The sequence below is a fragment of the Pseudochaenichthys georgianus genome, chromosome 2 (assembly GCF_902827115.2).
Source record: "Pseudochaenichthys georgianus chromosome 2, fPseGeo1.2, whole genome shotgun sequence".
NCBI classification, from domain to species: Eukaryota; Metazoa; Chordata; class Actinopteri; order Perciformes; family Channichthyidae; genus Pseudochaenichthys; species Pseudochaenichthys georgianus.
In genome coordinates, this window is record NC_047504.1 from 4,647,184 (window position 1) to 4,669,382 (window position 22,199).

A 22,199-nucleotide genomic window follows, 5' to 3' on the forward strand; every position below is an offset into this window, starting at 1 on the left:
GTGTCTCGCAGTGATCGACCAGCTGCCGTCTCAACTTAATTTGGATGTTCCTTATAAACTTGTTAACTGTTAAACTCAGGCACATGACTAGCATGTCTGTGCACGGTTATGGTGGTGATCACACTTGTATTCTGTGTGAAACTGCCAGGTAGAAAGGTTCATTTCCCCTATAACACTTTTACAGAACAACATTTGAAATACGGGTGATTTTAGTTTTCAAAACAGTGCAGTAGGCCTTTATTTAAACATGGTAGTGCTTTTCTTGCATACATCGTTAGTGATCTCAGGTTACATTCAATATGGCCACAGATAAAACAATCAATAACACGATGAACAAATCATCTCTGCCATTTTGAAGCAGATAGGGCAACATTTTTACATAAATTATATCACCTTGGAAAAAAAGTATGACACTGAGATCTTGCACTCTGATGCATGCACTGCAGATGATTTGATTTCCATCGTATTTCAGTGTCCTGTGTTTTCTGGTATGAAGTCAATGTTTGCTTGGTCATTTACAGATTGAGTTTCATGACAGCTGAAGTCTGTTTAAGTACCGTCACCTTTCTCTCATTCAGTTCTGACTTAGCACAGATGTGTACACTGATTTTGATCTCATAGCTGGGTCATATGCCACAAATGTTCCATCAAAGTGAAATATTGCTTACAGGCTGCAGTCTGACATGAAATTCAGAAGATTTAAGAGATAATGAACAATAGGAGAAAAAAATAAACTATACAAATCTATTAAACAATACAAATATAAATTTATAAAAGCAACCTTTAAAACTGAAATGTTAGAAATCGATTAAGGTGACACACAAACCTTTAAAAATACATTATCCGATCGCTCTTGTGCAAAAATATTTTCCTTTAGGAACGAAACTATTAAGACATGACTTACTGTGATGGCACATTGATATTTTATTTCTCAAAAGGGATAAATATTAAAAGATAAAATACAGACGATGATTGGAGAACACGCATAATGCTTTTTTCTCTTAAGGTGAACTTTTTTCTAAGTGCAAATTGTTACTTCAGCAAATGATATTTTCAACCTGGTAATGTACAATCCTAGGGCTCTTCCAAAATTGAATGCAGGTTGATACTTTCATTTAAATATCCTCCAAATGATAGTGCTCCTGCCCAGTAGAATCTATGATATGTTTTTTTAATCCCAAACATTCAGCACTCCCTGTTATAGGTTGTAATGTAGTTTCCAATGTATTATTAATGGGGAAGTAAACCTGGATTAAGCTGCTGTTTAAATAATCCAACAGCCCTGGCATGTTCTCGGAACCGAGCAAATGTAGTCAAAAGCCTGAGTCGGTCATTTAAGTCATCAGTGGAACTGTTCCTCCACCATTAACTTCTATAATAAATGGTAGATGTTACATTTTTCACACACTAATATTGATCAAGCTTGTGCTGTTGAGATTGACGATACCAAGCATATGGATGCTACATACATCTAACTTTTGCAGCTGTAAGCGGTTTACATGGATGACACCTATGAACCCCGGAAAAAAAACTGACCAGTATTTTTGATTACATTATTACTGTAATAAGCCTCTTTTACATGTTAAACCAAAGTCCAGTAGCCTACTGAGTAGGAAGGTTAAAGTCTTAAGCTTGCTAATGGTGTTATATTTCTGTGGCACCAAACCTAACGAGCACTGTTTGAAGAAAAGATTATTTGCCACCAACAAAATAATATTGCCAAGTATGTTATGGATGGATGAAAGTTTGATTTGTTTTTCTGCAATTCAGTTTAGATAGGTCTCTGGGAATTGTCTTTGTTTGAGCTAACTGTTAGAGGATGCGATAAGGTAGCTCTCACTGCTACAACAGTCAATGGCAAATTAGCGACTGCTAATTCCTGTCAAACGTAACCAGACCTAAAGGTAAGAAACAACATAAAATACCCTCTGTAGATGCATCTGTTTTTCATTGTCAGAGAAGCCTTATTAAGAATTAGTTTAAGCTAGCAGGCCAGAATCCTACACTGTTCACTTCCTGCCAAATTACCCTTCTTTATGCTAAATGAAGATTGTATAATATGCATGCTGACTAAAAACAGTCATACAACTCTTTTGACAACCCAAATAACACTTTGACCTACAGTATGTCAAGTCAATGTCTGTGTGTTAAGAACTGTTGAGCAGCTTCCTCATTAGCCATGTTAGCTAGCCTGCTATGGCTCTTGTCTGAGCGGAATGATATGTTCCATAATTGGATGCAATTTACAAGAAGATGATGAGGGCTATGATTATCTGGTCCCTAATGATTCCAATCGTGTGACTAAAACATTTAACAGAAAGAGTTTGGTCTTTGCGGTTTTAGGTGTATTAGACGGATGTATTGCTTAAACTCTGTTACATACGTCCAGTGTTTTATATCTGATCCAATTATGTAATTTAGAGACAGTAATGTCCACAAAAAGGCCCTGGCTAAACAACTCCCCAGCTACTGATGCCACCACATTTCGAACCAACTTTTAGGCCCAACTTGGTCCAAAACAATCCCTCAAAATATCATTCAAAAGTACCTGCAATGATGATCTGGGGAAGCTAAATGGTGACAGGAAATTGCTATTAGTCTTTTTAACTCTAACCCAGTTTAATTCTGTAGGGTGCAGAAATACGTTTATGACCCAGAGTAATAATTCTGTGGCGTGGAATAGTAGTTACTGTGGTGATGGTGGTAGTTGTTATTCTGCGGGGTGGAGTAATAGTTGTGATGTTGCGGGTTGTCACTCTGGATGTTTCCGTAGGCGAACAGCAGGGGGGCTGTAGAAGATGGCGCCTGCTGGGCGGTCCCGACGCCTGCCGTCAGTGTTCCATTGCGTTGGATGGCGCCATACCAACTGGACGTCCCCAGCTGGGGAGTATTGGAGAGAAGGCTGAGGAGAAATATTGAACAAGAGATAGGAGAGGGAGGATAAGGATAAGAGGAATCAATCCAAAGTCATTTTGTCAGTAAGGGTATTGATTTTCCAATACAAAGCTTTAAAGACTATTTGTGCTTGGGTTATGCCTACCTGGCTCGATCACTCCTACTATTAATGCTTCTTGACAGGTCATCATCACTATCGTACCGTCTAGGATTGTCAAAGAAATAAGCTCTGGAGCTGAAACTGTGGCTGTTGATCATCCCTCCTGGAGTCTGGAGTTGATCAAAGTTCATTACACTTTACAGCTCTGAAAGGTCACAGTTTTGTACGACAGATTATTGCAGTTATTTGTATTTTTAACTTGTTATTTTACCAGGTTTTGGTTGGGTTTCTGGACTCTGAAGAAAACCACCACTAAACTTGTAGGTAGCAGCTCCCAGAAGAACAGAATGATCCCAAACACAATGTAGGCTTCACCGCTGATCTCTTGCACATCAGCCTGTAACACACATGAACATATTGCATAATGATATCATGGCTCTTGAGGACGGTTAACAAACAGAAAATATTGTATTTTATACATTTACACTTAGAAAATGTTATACACATGTTGAGATATAGTACTGACAGCAGGTATACAGACAGATTAATGACATCATTCGTGACAGATTACATCCACACAGTAGGTGTCCAACACACACAAACAAACCCTCTTTGAAATGGGCTGTGTCTTAATTCCTGAGCCATGATGTAGGTCAGGAGGACACACACAAAACACACACTGGTGAGATTTGGTTTATTTATAGCAAAACAAAGCCCTTTACCCCACTATGCATTGCTTCCCCAAATCTCATAACATGGATTGTCCACACACACAGGGCAGTGGGTGTCTGGCTCAAAACAAGCCTGTTTCCCAACACTTGGAGCAGTACCTGATCGGAAACGCTGAACCAGCCGTAGTTGAAGGGGTTGAGTCTGTCCTGCGGCGACAGGGCCACCACCACCAGGTTGTAGCAGGCTCTGGATGTGTACAGCAGGATCACCACGGCTCCTATGGCTGTAGCTTGACACACTGATGTACCCTGGGGGAAGATTACTTTATCAGCCGGCTGAAATTGGATGTCAGATATGGGCCACAGATGTGATCCACCAAATAAAAGAGGCCTCTCCGTGACAAACATGGCGGATTATAGGCCAGGAATTGAGTTTTGTAGGACATACATTTGAGACACCATTACCAAGAGCCGTAAACTGCACAATTTTCAAAAGTAACATGTACAAATGGCTCAATAACCTTAGGCTTGATCACCCTTTAGGATTTTAACAAGGGATTTATGATAATGTGTGTGTCACTGTATACACTGTAAATGAGGTTTTACAATAACATACATCCGGGTAACAGGCAGCTAGTGTCTGATATTTTTTATCATTAATACACAGACATTTTCATGCTAACGCTGCCAATATCCAGATTATGTAGATTTACATGTTTCAAAATGGGATACAATACTAGATTTGTGTTTCCTAATACCTGCTAGGAAACACAAATCTAGCACGGTAAAAATGAAAACACACATAACCATAACATACATTTTTACCGTGCTTTACTTTGTGAAATACTGACTTTTTTTATAGAAAATGAAATATACTTTTTGTTAATGTTTTTTTATCCTACCTTGGACTCGAGGTAAACATTTGCAGAGGACATTTTGGCGATCTTGAAGACGCAGACGGCCAGAGAGACGGCACACAGGACAAACAGACTGTCGTTGATCAGGACCCGGGCCAGCACCGCGTGTCTGATTCCCCCATCACTGCAGACATGGAGGTTTTTCAAGGTAAGCGGTTCTAAATGTGACATTATTATCTTGGGGAACATGTATTCTTACTGTTTTTGCTTACCTTGGTGACTCAGAGCGCTCCAGAGCTCCTTGCACTAACAACGCACAAGTTAAATTGACCACCAGGAAAAATATACTGAGACACAGGAAGAACAGACGCAGAGGAACCCTGGGGAGAGGAGGCAAAAACAGACAGAGTAAGAAGACAACCAAAACTAAATTCATAAGCAACATCTCATTTAAATGCATGGTAGGGAGGAAGGAATGTTCTGTCTCATACAATAAAATACACAATTATTATTGCGTTTTATTAGATATAGATTTCAACAATTGATTAGAGAACAACTTCTGGTATAATAAGGATAAGGCAATTATAAATAAATCAAAAGGACAGACTTACTTGTATTTAGTGAGCTCTGGAGAATACTTGGCTTTAGCCTTAAACATCACCTAAACAAAGAAAGAAAATCATAAATTATGTTTTTGTACTCATTTAATAATCCCAGTATTTAAAAAAATCTCACATTGGCCCCGGCCACACGAGGACGAAAACGGTCGTTTCCGTTACCGTTCTGTGTCATATAGACCATTCGGCCACACGAGGACGACCGCATACGGCACTAAACGACTGCGGAAACGATAACGGGTCCCAAGCCTATGGTCCCAAGGTGGATAGAACGGCATACGCAACGCTCTGGGGGGTCCAACGGCTCTGTGTGTACGCCCAATACGATCATTTTCTGATAATGATGAGGCAATAGCCCCGCCTCTCCCCACCTCTGCTGCTCACCCCGCCTCAAAGTAAACTGCACACTGCACACTGAATTGATCTTTCTCTCGATATGGACCTAAACGCGAGTGAAGTCTAATCTGACAGGACGGAGACACGCAGCTCTGCTCACCTGCAGCTCCTCCCGCTTTGATGCAGCGGTGAACGGAGCAAAACACACACTTCAAATCAGATCATTGCCCTTAGCTATTTTAATTACCTCTCAAACTCCCTGAACTAGTTATAAATATGCTTATTTTTACTGTCGGCCGGGTCACTCATTACTGGATCAGCTGCTGCATGAGACAGACGCTGACGCTGTCCGAAGAGAGGGAGGAAAAAGAGAGGCTCCGTGTATTTTATTATTATATTATATAGATTCGTTATTCATTTGTTTTAAAGCTCAATAAATAACAAAGAAGACCTTTGACCGGCACTTTTATAATTGTGTCCGGAAGATTTAAACTTTAATACACGTTGACTGGTGAAAAACTGCACGGTTCCCTCGGCCCCCACCGTGGAGAATAAACAGAAGGGCATCCATGACAACCATGCTTCTTCGCTGCTTTTGTGGAGGAAGTTACAGCGCCACGTGCAGGCTCGGCATAAGTACTGCAGCTTCTCCAGCGGTTGGAGCTAAACGGAGCTGTCTCGTGTGGACAGACACTATCCGGGTTGCGTTCCGATAATCCAAAAATCAGCTCCTAAATTCTAACCCTATCTCCTATTCCTATTCCTTAACCCTGTGACTTAACGTCACAGGGTTAAGGCATAGTGGATAGGAGAATTCAAAAGGACTTAGGAGAAGAGACTGCGGTACTTTAGAGAATCTGAATGCACTTTCACTATCCGACGTGTTTATGATGCGCCAGCAGACGTCATGAATGTGCGTCTGCTGCAGTGGGGAAACTATGGAAACCACAGTTTTCTATACAGCGGACGACAACATGGATGTTTAATAAGAACGAGGGACTGCTGTGAACTCATCTAGAGACTCTGCACCGTGCTCTGATGCTGCTGCTTTGCTTTATGAACGTGGACAACAGAGAAACAGATTCTTCAGGACCAAAGCTGGAATTGAAATAAAAAAGGAAAGTGAAACTTATGTTCGTCACCCTCTCCCTCCGGTCCACATTAATACCAATGATCCCAATACGTATGATTGTATGAACTAAAGATCTTAAAATCAATACAGATGTATTTATTATAAACATTAGTCCTTAACATCTATCACTGTGTATATCACCATTCAAACATCTTTTAAAAGTTGAACAAACCCCACACAGCTCAGTAAAGACTGAAATGTTGACTTTATTTGATAATTTCAGTGAAAACTAACGTTCATATTTCTCTCTTTGATTATAATACTGATGAACGTTCAAAACAAAGCACTTTGGCAACTTACCACCTACGTTTTAAAATGCTTAATAAGCACCGTAACTTTCATGATATCATTTCTCGGTCATAATCGGTTGTTTCCGTGAACGGCCGACTGTTGAGTGACGGCAAATGCTGCGGCCGCAATGCATTGTGGGGCAGCATTTTCTCCTCTCCTTTCGGTTAGGGAGGTCCAGTGGTTCCTAAGCTAAAGGAGGTTATAAAGGAAGTTTGAAACCTCCTTTCCTATCATTTAGAGAATTGGAACGGCACTTATCATGGCTGCCACTGAGGGACTTCCGGGTCATTTGACTTGGTTAGGAAGGTTCCGAAGCTAAATGGACTATTGGAACGCAACCCCTGTGTCTATTGCGTGTAGACACGGAAGCTTTTTTTGCGATTGCGTTAATCCTATGCGTTTAGCCGTTGTTGTCCTCGTGTGGCCGGGGACGAGGAAGAGTGTGAATTCAACACAGCCTGTAGAGATTCCTGTGTCTCTCTCTCACACACACACAGACACAGAGAGAGAGAAGAGAGAGAGAGTGAGAGAGAAGAGAGAGAGAGAGAGAGAGAGAGAGAGAGAGAGAGAGAGAGAGAGAGAGAGAGAGAGAGAGAGAGAGAGAGAGAGAGAGAGAGAGAGAGGTGCACTGGCCACAGGAGTTGTGTACACACTTTTGTGTGAGAATGTAGGTCAGGAGAGGTAATTTGCAAGCAACAAGCCACAAGAACACGACCCCATTACATACTTTGTTTGCCCTATACTGTATGCCTAAATATGTATAGCTAAATTATTATTTCCTCTGTGCAGAGAATAAGCTTTGATACGATGTTTGTAACCCAACCATTTTATTTTCTATAGGAAGAAGGAACTAAAATGCAATAAGTGGGAAGTAAATCACAGGGGTCATGCCTGACTCATCAGAAAACACACACAAGTATTTCCACACATGAGTGTGTGTCAGATGGTGGCATGATGTTCTGCTTATGGCATGCGTTAGTTGGCCTATTTGTTCTCAGTTGGTGCACAAACGCAGCACAAACAGTGTGAACCAAAACAAGGAGCTGAAAGACACTAAAATGCTAGGGTTGGATGACTTCTCTGTGGGTTTGTGACTACAGTATGAGTGACCATGCACTTTCCAAATACTAGTCATTTCATTCATTATTAATATCAATGTGTTGAAGATAGCTGCTTCAGTGTTTTGTTTAAAACGTTCAGTAGCATGTGTTGATTGATAACTAGTATAACTAAGACTGTAAAGTGAATTTGGCTCATCAGGATTGGTCAATGTTTCCATGACCTATAACTCAGGCCTGAGCTGGCTAGACATTCAGCCTCAAGTAGGAAAAGTGTATCCGCTGAGGTGGCCAGTCACATGATAGAGATGCATACTTTTGGCATGGCAGCCACCGTACAACATTCGTTATTCAAAGGAAGTGCAGACTAACTGGTCGCAGATCAGCTGAGGGGCTACGATGATTATTCAGCTGTCATAAGACACCCTTAACTTCATCATCTAATCTCCACTCAAGTTGAACGCGTCTCCTTTTTCTACTCCCACTCTCTGTTTTCCTTTGAAGCAGTGACTGAATGGTAACAAACTGAAAGTGTGTAGGTGTTTTCTGAGGGAGGAACAAACAGGTCTTTGACACTAACTGTGTCTCACTCGGTCTCCCAGAAACCACTGGCACACAGGATTCGTCAGGGACGTTTGAATCTTGTGCACTGATCGAATGAAACACATCACAGGCGGCTTAATAGGGCTTTACTTGGGGATCTTAACAGCTCTCACCCCAGCATCATGTGAGGATTATGAGACAGTGGGCCCCTAGAAACAGACATGCAACATGCCCCACCACCTCTCCTACATAGGGGCAAGACACACAGACTTTATGGTAGTTAGTTTCAGTTTGTGTGTCTCTTTGCAGCTGTCTCTTTGCATCCCTCTGTAGTTGTTTTATGTTGCTTATAAGTCATCTTGAGTGTCCTGGTTGTGTGAGTATTGATATTTTAGTTGAAGGCCAAAATGCTTCCTGTCACTTTCATCCCCCTGGTAGGCCCGTTCAGTAATCAGTCAATGCCAGAGACATGCACTGAGTCAATTTGCAGGCTTTTCAGACCAACAGCCACCTAAAAAATCTGCTTCAAATCAGGTAACACACTCCACTCTGGAACATTTAGGCCGATGGTGACCATAGTGACCACATTCTCCCCTCTTCAAGGACGAAATGTTGGATATAAAGAGTGGACACGGAAGAGAACAGCTAGTCTGGCCATGTGAAAGGTAACAAAGCCCACTCACCAACACATCTAAATTCACATGCACTTTGTTTTAGCCAGGTGTTTCTTTGCTGGTTGCCTGAAAACAAGATTCAATCTGTCCTCTAATATCCTTACACCACACTAGTATGCCACAATATTATTTTATATGTCTGAATACAAAGTATGTCAAGTTGGCCAAACATATCAGGATATCCTACTGCATCCTGAGTCATTTTGCAATATGCAAAACATGCTTTTCTGGCCCACAATCCTCTCAACAGGGGATGTACTGTACGAGCAAGAAAGTCAAAGTTAGGTTACTTATATGTGATAAAGTGGTATGTGCCATTTGTTTGCACACTGCATGAAACAATACGTACTTTGTAAAGGCATTATTATATTGACATACTCTTAAGGGTGAGAGAGGAGCATACAATACATCTGCTCAAATGAGCTTGTGCAAAGAGGTTGACTGTCAAAGCCTCGTTTTTGAATAGCTGCTCTTTTATTTTTTACTAAAGGACAACTGACATGCAAACTCAATGTGACATGTGCCATTGTGACACATTGCTCACTTTTAACTAAGATTGGCTAATCATCCACGAAGAGCTAGGGGCCCACAGGGCAGTGCAGGGTGAGAAGGACCTAGGATACATATGGAAGAAGTTAGTGGGATACAAAAGAATAATAAGATAATAACAATTCCATTTGCATGCATGGTAGTTACATGTGTTTTTGTGTGAAATCAGATACAAACAAAGAACACAAAACTGCAGTGTCAGCGGCTTTATGAAATTGGGTCACAGACAAACACTGCACACCCTGTCAGACGCACACAGAGTGCAGTCCTACCTGTGTGAAGTAGAGGTTGAGGAGGCATAGGGTGAAGAACTGCAGGCAGACAGGGCAGCAGTAGAGCAGCCAGTAGGCCAGAGGCTGCAGCTGGTTGGCCTGCACCACATTTTTAAAGTAGAAAGAGAAGAGGGTCGTCCTCAATGCAGTCCAGAGCAAGCACAGAAACAAAAACACACTCTGGAAGCTGAAGCGCTTGTGCCCGTAGTGCAAAATGAGCCAGAGCTGCAGGTACACGAAAACAAACAGAAATGAGTAGAGGAAGGTGTAGACGGCAGTGAGACTGAGCTCCAGTGTTGGTGAGATTGCAGCTCCAGGGGACTCCTTCAGTGAGGTAAACAAATGGGAATTAAGCTCCTCTCCTGCCGAAAACATCTCCACTGAAGGCTCGGACTAACACATGGGATGCAGGGAAGGCAAACGCACTAAAACTGGGTCAGACCGAGGCTAAATCCGCCGTGGATGACAAAAAACAAGGGTATTCGGGTGAAAAAAACATGTTTTTCTTAAAACAAGTGCCATAATAAAGCTGCGCTGGGGCTTGAATCCGATCATAGGCTGAAGAAAAAATAGGATCTTCTTTTAAATTCGCTAGGTTCCAAAATGACAAGGAAGAAAACAAGAGAGAGGTCCCCCTGTGTGGATGTCTGCAAAGCTGCTCTCTGCAAAAAACAACTTAAGGGGGAAAAACCTCCAGATCAGCTGTGATGCCGTTTTAGACCCGCCCCCTTGTTCTCAACTACAACTGAAACTAGCCCTGCAGAGGACGCCATCTTGGCTCAACACTACGCATGTTCTTGTGAAACAGCTGACGCCGGAGCCACAGATTCTCGCCAGTTTCCGAGATAATTATCCAAAGTGAACGAAGAACACACACCCATTTCCAAGTACGCCATTTCATTGGCTAATCTTACCAACCAACCTCCACAGCTTCCTCACTCCATTGGTTTCTGATGATGTCAGCTGTAATAATGCCCGCCTTTATGTGCTATATTGGCAATTTGTTCAAGGCAAAAACTGCTCCATCATGGTATTGGCTAAAAGACGCACGTGGGCGTCTCTTGCACAGAAAAGAGGCATCAAAACAACTCGCAGACATGTGCGTCAAGTTACTAAGCGATAACCAACAGTGGCGGAAAAGCACTGTTACCTTCAAAATAAAAGCAAAAAATGTCTCCGTGCTCAGAAACACAACATAGGGAATAACATTTAGAACTATAACACAGCTATATTCTCACCAGCTACTATTCTTACAGTATCGAGTTCGTATTAATTATAGAAGTGTTATGGAATAAAAGCTTCCTAACATACTTGTCAGTTAAGGATACTTATTTTAGAATAACCGGAAATGATGTTCTGACGCTAGTGACTTTACACTGTTTGGCTAAATATCTAGTCATTTTCCCAAGCTACATTTTTTAAAATTCACTTCCTAGCTTGGTGAAAAATAACCTTGCAAAGTTAGTTTTTTCTTTGGCCTAACGTTACACTTTCAACGGAAACATGACAACATGTGTCTTTTAAGTTTATAGGTGTTTACGTTAGCTAGCCACATAAAGCTATGGAAAAACATCCATCACTAGGTAGCTAACAAGGCTAGCTAATGGACTAGCCATCACTACATTCCTAAGTATAAAAGTGCAATTTTTGGACCTTCTTCTGGGTTTTATACTCGTTGTATAAGCTTATGCTTACAATTTATAATTCATAATGCCTTTATTTCGTCTGACCACGGTTTTAATTGTGGTTGGTAACGTTTGTGCCACTTGGAAAGACAAAAGTTGAACCCCTCCTCGACTAACTCAGGTAACACTCAGCTAGCATCTTTTTTGTCAGTGTTTTCTATACAGCTCAATTGAACTGAACAGCAAATATGAACCACTTACGCATATCATAGTGCAGGTCATGATATATGTTCATTGTGTAACCCCTCCTTGGTTAAGTTAGTTATTATCATGTTTTTTTCAGCGTATAATTACATACAACTGCTGCATCTCCTGTTTATAATACAATAATGTTTCCTCACAGAGAGCACAACAGAGCCTGTTCTCCATGATGTGGATGTGTGTTGCTGTTTTCCTGCTGTGGCTGAGGTCAGGAGGATGCACAGAGAAGGCCAACACATCAGAATTAATAGAGTACACAGCTGCAGACTTCTATGAGAAATTGCATTCTGGGAAGATGATGTTTATCTATTTTGAGCATCAAGGTAGGCGCACAATCTTTTTACACATAAGAAGTACAAGCAACATCTCATAAAATATATATATACTGATATGTAGTATTGTTCAGATGATGATTAATGAGCCCAACATGTTGAATAAATGATGCCATATAGATTCAAAGTAACTAGAATTGTGTTATCCCTTTTTTACAGTTGCTATTATTTAATAATGAAAAACATAATAATTGTTGCTCACAGTGTACTGTTATACTTTTTAATAATTGCACAAAATGACTGTAGGAATCATGTATGAATACTAAACCAAAAGGGTAATAATAACACATGAAAATACCTTTAAAAATACAGATAGAACAGGAGTTGTTGATGCTTTTTAACCAAATTATCAATAATAACAGTATTTATCTGTCTCCAGTCTCTCCTACCATCTCTCTGTTCTTGCTGGAGTTAGAGAAATCTGCTGACGCACTGCAGGATTATGGAGTACTGGTTGGCAAGGTAACTGCATTTCTCTCGAGCTCCACCAACACATGCAAGTGGAGATTAAAGCTCAACGTTAATATTAACTACAAGATGTGCACATTTTTGTATCTTTTGATCCCTTCTGTTTAGGTCAACTGTGATAAGAAGCTGGTCCAGGCGTACTGCACACAAGAAAGGGAGCGCCACACAGCGTTTCTGTTCAGGTGTGTGGAGCACAGCAGTTGTTGATATGTCACAATACATTCAGTTGCATTGTATTGACATTTCCATGACTCTTTCTGTGACTGTATTTTTCTGGCAGAGGTGGTAAGGAGTTCCTGGGTTTTGATTTGGACACAGTGTTTGACGTCAACTCCATAGTGTCTGAAGTCCTGTTGTAAGTACTTGCTCAGTTATATTGAGTGACCCAAAAATCTAAAATACATATCTTTCCTCTTACTTAGCACCCTGTATCAATCTAGATGGTTTTGGTGTAAGTTGATGAGGGTTCATTCCTTGGTTCTTGCCAGTTAAAGGACATTTCTTTTTTCTTCCAGTGCCATTCTGCGTGAAGAGGTGAAGTACGTCCACACTGACACTGACCTGTTGGCCATGGAGAAAGCAGCCAGAGGGAAGAAGGATATCGTGCTGGGTTATGTCCGCAGTCTGGGAACACAAGGTATGGAACAGAAGGAGAGGATGGATATATTTGGAGGGAAACTTTTAGTGATGCATTGGGATCAAAGACTGATTCATTGACTGATAGTGAATCTGGATACAGACACATACTGACTGAAGTAAATGATTGTATCCTTTCTGCTGATTGTGTCACTGAAGAGCACAGATCGATGATGGAGACAGCTTATGTCTACGGATCCAAATACCAGTTCATCCTCATTACCGGAGGCCCTGTTTTGAAGCACTTAGGGTACGTTCTTTTGCCTCTCTCTCTATGTCTCTGAGTCATATGCCATGGCCTTTGCAGTCACACAGTGTGATTCACAGAGGAGGCAGAGGAAAGCAGGGCTCATGATGAAGAATTATCAAAAAAATAGGCCTGATTTATCGATGTAAGCCTGGTAAAATTAGTAATCCTTCTCTCTGAAACATCCCTCTGATTGAATTTATAATGATATATTTTGGAGCTGCATGATTGTTGGCCCTTTCTACTACCATCATAAAATACATTAATCTATTAAGATGAAAGGATTAGGGTTTTCTGACAACTATATATTATACCAGAGAAGTATTTACTGTGTCTCTCCTTCTCTCCTCAGCGTTGATGAGTCGTCTCCCTCCTCTCAGGTGTGGTTCCTCCACTGTAGAGTCCACAGTAAACTCCCGCTGAGCTCTGAGCGCTGCCCTCTGACCCGCATGAGGAAACCCCTCTCCACCCTCAGCCTGCACTCCTTCCTGCAGCTCATGGAGGCTCCACTAGTGGTGAGGATAGAGCCACTCTGGAATACTTTTTCTAAATTATAAATATCCAAATTCTGAAGAAATCGAACAGGCAGAAGTGAATTTAATGTATTTCTTGTACATAATTGTATCATGTTTTTCTCTACTAGTCTGAAGTTTACGACGACCCCTCCTCAGTGCAGCCCCCCCAGTTCCCCTACCAGCAGACCCCGCAGGTCTTCCTGTTCTCTCGCCCTGTGACCAAGCAGCAGGACTTGGACACGGCCACCGCTCTGGCCTGGAGGCTCCGGGGCCTCGCCCTGCTGCTGCTCGTTCACAGGTAACAGGCACAGGTACCAATCACTGGTGGGCTTTATGTTTTTTTTACCAGTCATATTCTTCATTTGACTTTATCCCTGTGTGTGTTTATGTGTGTATTATCAGACAGAGTCCTGCTGTGAAAACCCCTGATGAATATAATGCTGCCTACAGGCTGCCTGAGAAGGTATGATGCCCACTCACAAAATAAGATTACTCATTATTTTTAAACAATGTGTGTCTTACACTCTTGTGGATGTGCTTTAAGAGTTCAGAGGTGAAGTATTTGACCCTAAACGACCACGATGAGGTGCTGGAGCTCTTCACAAATCAAGAGAAAGAGGAGGAAGACGAAGAGGACGACGAGGGGTGGCTGGAGGACGACGAGGTGGATTCACATTTTGGTAAGTGTTAGAGCATAAAACAGAAAGAAAGAAAGAATAGAGAAGTAGACAAAGTTGATTAATCCCTCAAGAGGAGATACCATTTTTTTTCACATGTTTCTGTGTCTGCCTCAAGCCAAGCTGGACGATGAGATTTCTGCGTCTGTCTACGAAAACCGAGGCAACTTGCCGGACATGGACTCAATTACACAGCTGACCTCTGACAACTTCCACACGGCAGTATCTCATAGCAGCCTGACGGTGGCGCTCTTCTACCTCAAATGTAAGCCACACTCTTCAGTGTTTCCCCTAGGTTTACTGCTTTCAGGTGCTGCCTGAACATGTGCTCTTTTATTAAATAAACTAAACGCTCTCATCCCCCCCCATACATGAAAATGAATGTAAGTGCAGTTTCTTCTTTCACCACCAGGGGATGCCGTTTCAATGGCTTTCCTCAGCTCCTTCATTGAAGTTGCAGAGAGACTTGAAGGTAAACAGGACACAATTAAAACATCTGCACTCCAGACCCAGTTTTGTCTATAGGAGAATGTCAGTTATCCAGAGAATGTCAGTTTTTGAAGCTTGTGTTTAGTTTGTTTTATTAGGTTTCAAGTGTTGCGTTCTGTTTTGTTACGGACACCTATCACTGAATTACTTTGAAACTGCCGAAAATATGAAATAGTGACATCATCATTATCTTGATATGTGTCTGATTATTGGATCTCTTCAGGTTCTGAAGTGCAGATGAGTGCAGTGGACTGTGGCGAGTGGACCGACCTCTGCGCTGCTCAAAGCTCCCTCCCAATCCCCTTCCAGCCAATCACGGCCTTCCCCTGCGTCTTGCTGCTTCGCCCTAAGGAGCCGGCGCAGCTTTACAGAGGCATGCTGGGTAGTGAGGCGCTGCATCGCTTCATCTTGCTGTGAGAATACACAGACCTGGATTTATTGCCAATGTCAAGCAAAAATATGATAAATCACTAACCTTTTTCTACTGGAAGAGCTTCTTTTATATTCTAGATTGTTTATGCACTAGACAAGAGCTATCAGTTATTGTTCTATTTTTTCCATAGTTTAATAAGGTTGTTTTCTGTGTGTCTATCTAACACACGTGCATTTGTCCCTTCTCTAACCAGGAGCCTCCAAGCATCTCCCGTGCTGCTCTCTACCAAAGAGGAAGTGACATCCTTCCTTCAGGAAGTGCCTCACCCTGAGCTAGCAGGCTATCATCCTGACAGAGTGATGGGACTGTTTAAGACACAACTACACACAGGTAGGAAGCTGTCATTCTGTGTGTTGGTATTGGATGAGGATGACCTTTCGCGTTTTATACCGCTCAAATAAAACGTTAGAAGGATATACACCAACAATGTCAACAATAGTGTATTATTAGGCTTGTGACACCTGTGGCTGTGTTGGTGCTTGAGGTATCTGTGAGCCATGAAACCGGAAGTCTAGTTTGAGGAATACTAGTGTGAGGTTAAAAGCTTCTGAGAGACAAATCACTCCATAACAGCTTAGCTGTTTAACTGTTTAGCACAGCGGTGCATTTAGTTAAGTAATCTCACAAGAATGTGTGCCTGCATGTATTTGATTGGCCACCGCGGTGCCTAGCTGGAAGTCTGAGTGTTGTGCAAAATCTGCGAGATTCAGGTTATTTATGCACCCCCGCTGACAAGTTTCAAATGGAAGAGAGCTACTTTTTTAACACGGGAAGGAACTTGTCTCCCAGATCCAGGGTCACTGTCAGTAAATCATGTGATGCTGCTGTGTCCTGCTGCAGGCGTATCACTGTTTACTGAAGCAGCAAAGTCTCTGAGAGGAGAGATGCTGACCGGACTACTGACCAATGGGCTGGCAGAGAAATGGTAACGGCTTGTGTTATTAGTTTGTCCCTGACAGTTGTGTAACACATTCATTTCTACAATTTATTTTTGACTGGATTGGATACAACTCAATTCAGCATGCTCCATCACTTATACTTCTTCCAGAAAACACCAATTAAAAAAGATAGGAACAAACTGATGATAAAGAAACACAGATAAAATGTGATCCCTAGTAATGCCAGTATGGGCTCCATCAAACACACAAATACGAAATGAAATGTCATTTTTACAATGTGTTTATGTCTTAATGCTTTGCTGTACAGCACTTTGAATTGTTGTTGGAATCTGCTTTATAAATAAACTAGCCTTGCCTTAAAAATAAGCTAAATATATGACCCTTATTGTGTGTGTTCTGCAGGGCTGCAGAGCACAGCATGGAGCTTCCTGCAGTGTTGGTGTTTCCATCCTGGAGGGCACACACTCCTCCCTCCACGCTGCCTGTATCCCCCTCCTCTGAGGAGCTGCTCACACACATCCACTCTGCTCTGCTGCATCCTCTGGTAACCGTGTGATCACTCCTCTTTCTGGGATATAAGACATGTGTGCCTGGAGAAATACTAAACAATCTTACGAGTTATTTAGAGTTCAAACAAAGCCTAATATATAGATCCATGAGCCTGGGAAGTTTGTGAAAGCCCGGATGGAATAATTCACAGCATGTCTCAGATAACAAGCTCCATATGTGGATTTCTTTTATACATTCACAGAGTCATGCATGACATCTGCGTTTACATTTACTCTGTCAAACAAATACAATGATGTGGAAACTGCGATCTTTAATGCAGATGTTGCTCATCAAGACAAGTTCAGATCTCTCTCTGAGTGTTTACGAGTTTTGTTGCTGTGAAGGTAAACAGAAGAGTTGGTAAAGACAGTATTGAAGTTTTCAAATTGTACTTTTGAAACTCTTTTTATGTATTATAGTCCAAACAATACCAGAATGTATTTAGATGGCACAATTGTCCTTGTTTGTAATGAGACTGGACTGCAGCAGGGTCAAACACGTATACAGTTAAATCCATTTATTGAATATAAATAATCAGGATACATGTGTTTATTTCTTGCAAGAAAGGAAGTAGTCATCACATACAGCAATATGGTAGAACTGGTTCCCCAACCGTATCCTTCACATGCTTATATTCAAGTTTTACAGTCACAAGATTGAGGCCCCCATCCAAAATGGTCATGCTTGTCTCATGTGAATCTCTCTAGAGGTTAAACATCGTCACATAGCTATCATATCCCTATTACAGCGTGTCATGCTTATATTCTAGGAGGTCAAACATCCTGCCACACACTGTCATACACTTGGACCTCTGTTACTACGCACACTTCTGCTTTGAGCACTTTCTATTCTTTTTTTTTTTAATCAATACAATAATTATTGCCGTTAAAAAAAAAGATTCTGCTGACAAACTGTAATTTTTTTTTATATCTGAAATAAATGTGACTTCTCTGTTTTCTCTCCCAGCCTGAGCTGACGGTGGAGAACCTGCCCTCCTTCCTCTCTCTGGGTAAAGCCCTCCTCCTCCTCTTTGTGGGAGAGGAGGAGGACGAGATCGGGCGGAAGCAGAACCAGGAGCTGGTGGAGGAGATGAGAGGAGTGGTGGAGGTGGGAGGAGGGAGGATGGAGCAGTACCTGGCCTGCTGGATCCACCTGTACGTAACAAAATAAGCTCTATGTTCACTCACTATGTATTCTCTATTTATATCCATTTTCCTGATATGTGTTCCAGGGGCCGTACTCCAGCTGGTATGTCCGTCCTGGGGTCATACCTTGGCTCCATGCCCCCCCTCCCTGCTCTGGTCCTCACTCATTTGCCCTCAGGAGATGAGATCTATCAGTTCCCCCCCAACACGCCCATAGTGGCCTCCTCCGTCCTGCAGTGGCTGCAGAGGATCCAGGGAGGGGCTGTGTCAGCGGCAGGTAAGGAACAGGAAGTGCTGGAGTTAAATAAAGAGGATATAGGAAAATAAATACTTGTTGTGTAACAAATCAAGCATAAATTATAAAAGTACACAAAACAACAATAAATCCACGTCAGGCAAATCTTAAGAGCTTAAGAGACACGAAAAAACTATCATGGCTTTTCTCTGTGTCATTTCCTCTTTTTATTCACTCTAAAAGCTCTCTAAAAAGACTAACTCTGCATTATGGCCTTTAAAGTGCCTGCTGTTGAAGTGCATCTGGATGTGTAATCTATAATGATTAGCCCAAGTATGCTTTCACTTTCTCACTTTTGTATTCTGTCTGCACTGTGAACAACACTTTACTAAGCCAGCAAATGCAGACAAAAGCAGACTTTGTAGGTGGTTTGATTTTAAGTAGTTCTCTTTGCTTTGGAGAGGTCGTCATGTCTCTAGCAGCAGGAGTCATGACGATGACGTTTTTAACTGCAGCAATGACCCAGTTATCCGCAGTGATTGCCTGCTTACCTGCAGTGATTAGGTGACTCCCCGCAGGGATGACTTTGCATTAAAGTACAAGTACATTTCCACTACGAAACTCTGCTGCATACATAAGATATCAAACAATTATTTCAATACCTCTTGACCCTTTAAACTTGAGCTATACACGTTGTAATATTGGTTGCTTTTATGACCTTTAACTATATTGTCTCTCATGAAGGAGTAGGGCTGCTTAATGCCTCAAATGGAAAATAGTTTGGATGACATTAGAGAAGTCGTACTAGAGCTTCGAATGATTTTACTTCCCCCATGTTTAACCTTCAGATGTCAAAATAAGACAAACACAGTAAGGGACTGTCATCAAATATTGTGATTCATTCACTTTTACCAGACTGAACTAAAAAGGATGAGGCGAGTAATGTGTCAAATTATATTTAAAATAGAATCAGAAATGTTTTTGTTCATTTCCATGGAAAGAAGAAAATGACCTCATATGGAAATAGTAAAAAAATAGCCTCCAAGAAACACTCTCCTCTTACAGTGTATTTCCTTTATTTAGGCACAAATCAAATAACATATGCTCCATAGAGTTCAAAAGCAGACAATGACAGAGGGCAGGATCGAGCGAGTGGCTTCAGGCATGCAGGAGGCTTTGAGTCGACACGTGTATTGCACCTCAAAATGGTCTTTAAGTGAAGGTGATGATTGTTAGGACTTTAAAACCTCCACTGTCCAGAGCCATTAACCCTTGACCTTTGAACTCTGCAGTGGGTGCAGGTGAGACGAGGCAGCGGTCGCGCTGTGACTCTTCTCCAGTTACAAAGTAACGCGTTACTGTAACGCAAGCAACTACTTTTTTCGGTAACTAATAGCGTTACTAGTTACCTATTCCCATTAAGTAACGCCGTTATAGTTACTGTGATTTAAATGGGTGCGTTACTGCGTTACATTATGTGATGGAACTGAGCCGAATCTCCCTGCGGATGTAACTTACAGGCGAATGCAGCGATGTCCTCTCACAGTACCATGGAAAAGTGAAAGTATTGGAACCAGAGAGGGGTGATGATCGTGATGATTGGTTAACGCGGGGTAACATTTCAGGGTAAGCCAATCAGAGACAGAGTTGGGCGGGTCTTGCCTTATGGGGAGAATACACACACGAACACTTGCTAACACACACATGGCAACGCTCACCACCAACACACACACACACGCTGTGTTTGTGTAAGCGTGTGTGGGAATTTATACCCCAAGATTGCGATCAAATTCTCAACCATAATTGAGCTGAAACTCCTATGGGATGTCCCTTAATCTGTGTTCTCAGAACCACACACACACACACACACACACACACACACACACACACACACACACACACACACACACACACACACACACACACACACACACACACACACACACACACACACACACACACACACACACACACACACACACACACACAATGGCAGATGCAAGTATCAGCGAGAGCAGCAGCGCATTTGCAACTTGGAAATAACCACTATTTTCAATTTGTGGGGATAAAGGACTTACGGTGCCACAGAACAACACAAAAACTTGTATTTTTATTGTTATTATTTTTAAAGTAAAGTAACTTGTTACTAGTTACTTTTATAATTTAGTAACTAATAAAGTAACTAGTTACTTTTTTGAGAGCAGTAACTATAACTATTACTAGTTACTTTTTAAAAGTAACTTGCCCAACACTTGTGAGCGAATAGCCTTTATTTAACCAGGTGAAAGACCCTTGAGATCAAAAGATCTCTTTTCAAGGGTGACACTGCTCTTCTCTGAGCACAAGGATTGTCATGCAGCCAATTCCTTCCATTCTCCACTGGAAAATACAGACCTTCAGGGTTTAGAGACTCATTTTCCACGTCCTGGGACTTCCTGTTTCCATGCTAGGCAGTTTCAAAACTCTTCTTTTAATCAGAAGTGTATAACTAATTGCGTTCGAGTTAAAAACAAATTTTAGCTGTAAAATGGTATCATCGTGTGCCTTTTTGGGGCATTTAAAATCTGCCTTTTGGGCCTTTCTTCATACTGTTCTGCTATTATTTAATAACTAGGAAATAATATATTTTTTTACCTTGTAGATTATGAGTTATTTGTTTCATATTTATAACTGAATAACAGGTCAAAGGTTTTTTCTTTGCATTAGATTAAGGCTCATATCATCTTAAATCATGTTATATCCTGCCTTTTTTAAATCGAATAAATCTAGAAAAGAAATTGTACGTTCATCAATAATGAAAATAATTGTCGTTGCAGCCCTAAATAAATATTCCGTTTCTGTGTGTCTCTATAGGGATGTTGGGGGAGGACAGCTGGCCTCCTGCTGTCGAGTTCCTGGACTTCCTGAAAATCATGGACATACAGGAACCAGACTCCGCCCAGCAGCAAACTCCAGAAGAGGAAGAGGAGGAAGAAGATAGCAAGGAAGAAGATGTGAACGATTCCTCCTCCCACTCTGACACTTTTCACAATAACCCTCACTCTGAACTATAACAGTGAATTGGGACATTAAGTAAATGATTAAAAAAATGTGTTTCTATTAATTCTGGGTTTATATGAGATTATTGAGATCAATTTTTTCCCTACGAATTATATTGACAGACTGGAAAAGATATAGAAAAAACACATAACAGGTAAAGGTGGGTACGACGAAAAGATAATGTGAAGTTTGGAGTTAAAGTCGGTTTTATTATGACTTGACCCCCTCAGGGGTATTTTACACAAAGTTTCATTTCCTGTTTTTTTTACTGCTGCGGTTTGATCTCATTAGCTGACAAATCATTATTAAAGTTACAAAACCAAGCAACTCACATTCGTTTAAGCAAACGTACGCAAGTTCTGAACCTGAGGGGTGTAGCTTAGTGTGGAAATTGCTTATATGTCATATCGTGTTCCCAATAATAATCTTACAGCTGCCTTCACTGTTATGAAATAAGATCATGCGTGGCAATTGCAATTGCAATGACTTTAGGTAAGGGTTATTTATGTCCTGAAGTTATTCTGACGTTATTTCCCCGCATACCACCTCTTATGGTAAATCACAAGATGTCTGTGTAATTTCCCCTGCAGTTGGGATGCTGAACAAAACAGGTAAATTAGGTCCTGTTGAATTATTATGGTGGTTTCTTATGTG

The 22,199-nt window shown here is 41.4% G+C and overlaps 2 protein-coding genes across 3 annotated transcripts; one reads left to right on the plus strand and one right to left on the minus strand.

Moving 5' to 3' along the window:
• Positions 1–31: 31 nt before the first annotated feature.
• gpr137c (G protein-coupled receptor 137c) lies at positions 32–10,743 on the minus strand. The gene is made up of 8 exons (XM_034098511.2): positions 9,996–10,743; positions 5,135–5,184; positions 4,796–4,903; positions 4,569–4,707; positions 3,826–3,975; positions 3,267–3,392; positions 3,041–3,165; positions 32–2,902 (listed from the first exon to the last, which is right to left on the minus strand). Exons 1-8 carry the CDS (start codon positions 10,368–10,370, stop codon positions 2,647–2,649), a joined length of 1,329 nt encoding a protein of 442 aa, XP_033954402.1. The 5' UTR covers positions 10,371–10,743; the 3' UTR covers positions 32–2,646.
• txndc16 (thioredoxin domain containing 16) lies at positions 7,547–21,609 on the plus strand. 2 transcript variants are annotated; one of them, XM_034098493.2, is made up of 20 exons: positions 7,547–9,165; positions 12,024–12,204; positions 12,593–12,675; positions 12,790–12,863; positions 12,962–13,036; positions 13,197–13,318; positions 13,477–13,567; positions 13,917–14,079; positions 14,208–14,377; positions 14,482–14,542; positions 14,624–14,759; positions 14,875–15,021; positions 15,169–15,228; positions 15,469–15,658; positions 15,872–16,008; positions 16,519–16,603; positions 16,980–17,121; positions 18,093–18,280; positions 18,358–18,548; positions 21,360–21,609. In XM_034098493.2, exons 2-20 carry the CDS (start codon positions 12,048–12,050, stop codon positions 21,557–21,559), a joined length of 2,472 nt encoding a protein of 823 aa, XP_033954384.1. In that variant the 5' UTR covers positions 7,547–9,165; positions 12,024–12,047; the 3' UTR covers positions 21,560–21,609. The 2 variants fall into 2 exon arrangements, with proteins under 2 accessions (XP_033954384.1, XP_033954375.1); XM_034098484.1 differs by lacking the exon at positions 7,547–9,165 and adding an exon at positions 11,378–11,801.
• The last annotated feature ends 590 nt before the right edge of the window (positions 21,610–22,199 follow it).

Excerpts from the sequence above, each read along its gene's own strand:
- gpr137c (XM_034098511.2), bottom strand. The coding sequence starts at position 10,370 with ATGTTTTCGGCAGGAGAGGAGCTTAATTCCCATTTGTTTACCTCACTG. Across the intron at positions 4,708-4,795 it reads GAGCGCTCTGAGTCACCAAG|TGATGGGGGAATCAGACACG; the intron begins GTAAGCAAAAAC and ends CCATGTCTGCAG. Across the intron at positions 3,393-3,825 it reads GGTTCAGCGTTTCCGATCAG|GCTGATGTGCAAGAGATCAG; the intron begins GTACTGCTCCAA and ends TGTGTGTTACAG.
- txndc16 (XM_034098493.2), top strand. The coding sequence starts at position 12,048 with ATGATGTGGATGTGTGTTGCTGTTTTCCTGCTGTGGCTGAGGTCAGGA. Across the intron at positions 12,676-12,789 it reads ATGGAGTACTGGTTGGCAAG|GTCAACTGTGATAAGAAGCT; the intron begins GTAACTGCATTT and ends CCTTCTGTTTAG. Across the intron at positions 14,080-14,207 it reads TCATGGAGGCTCCACTAGTG|TCTGAAGTTTACGACGACCC; the intron begins GTGAGGATAGAG and ends TTTCTCTACTAG.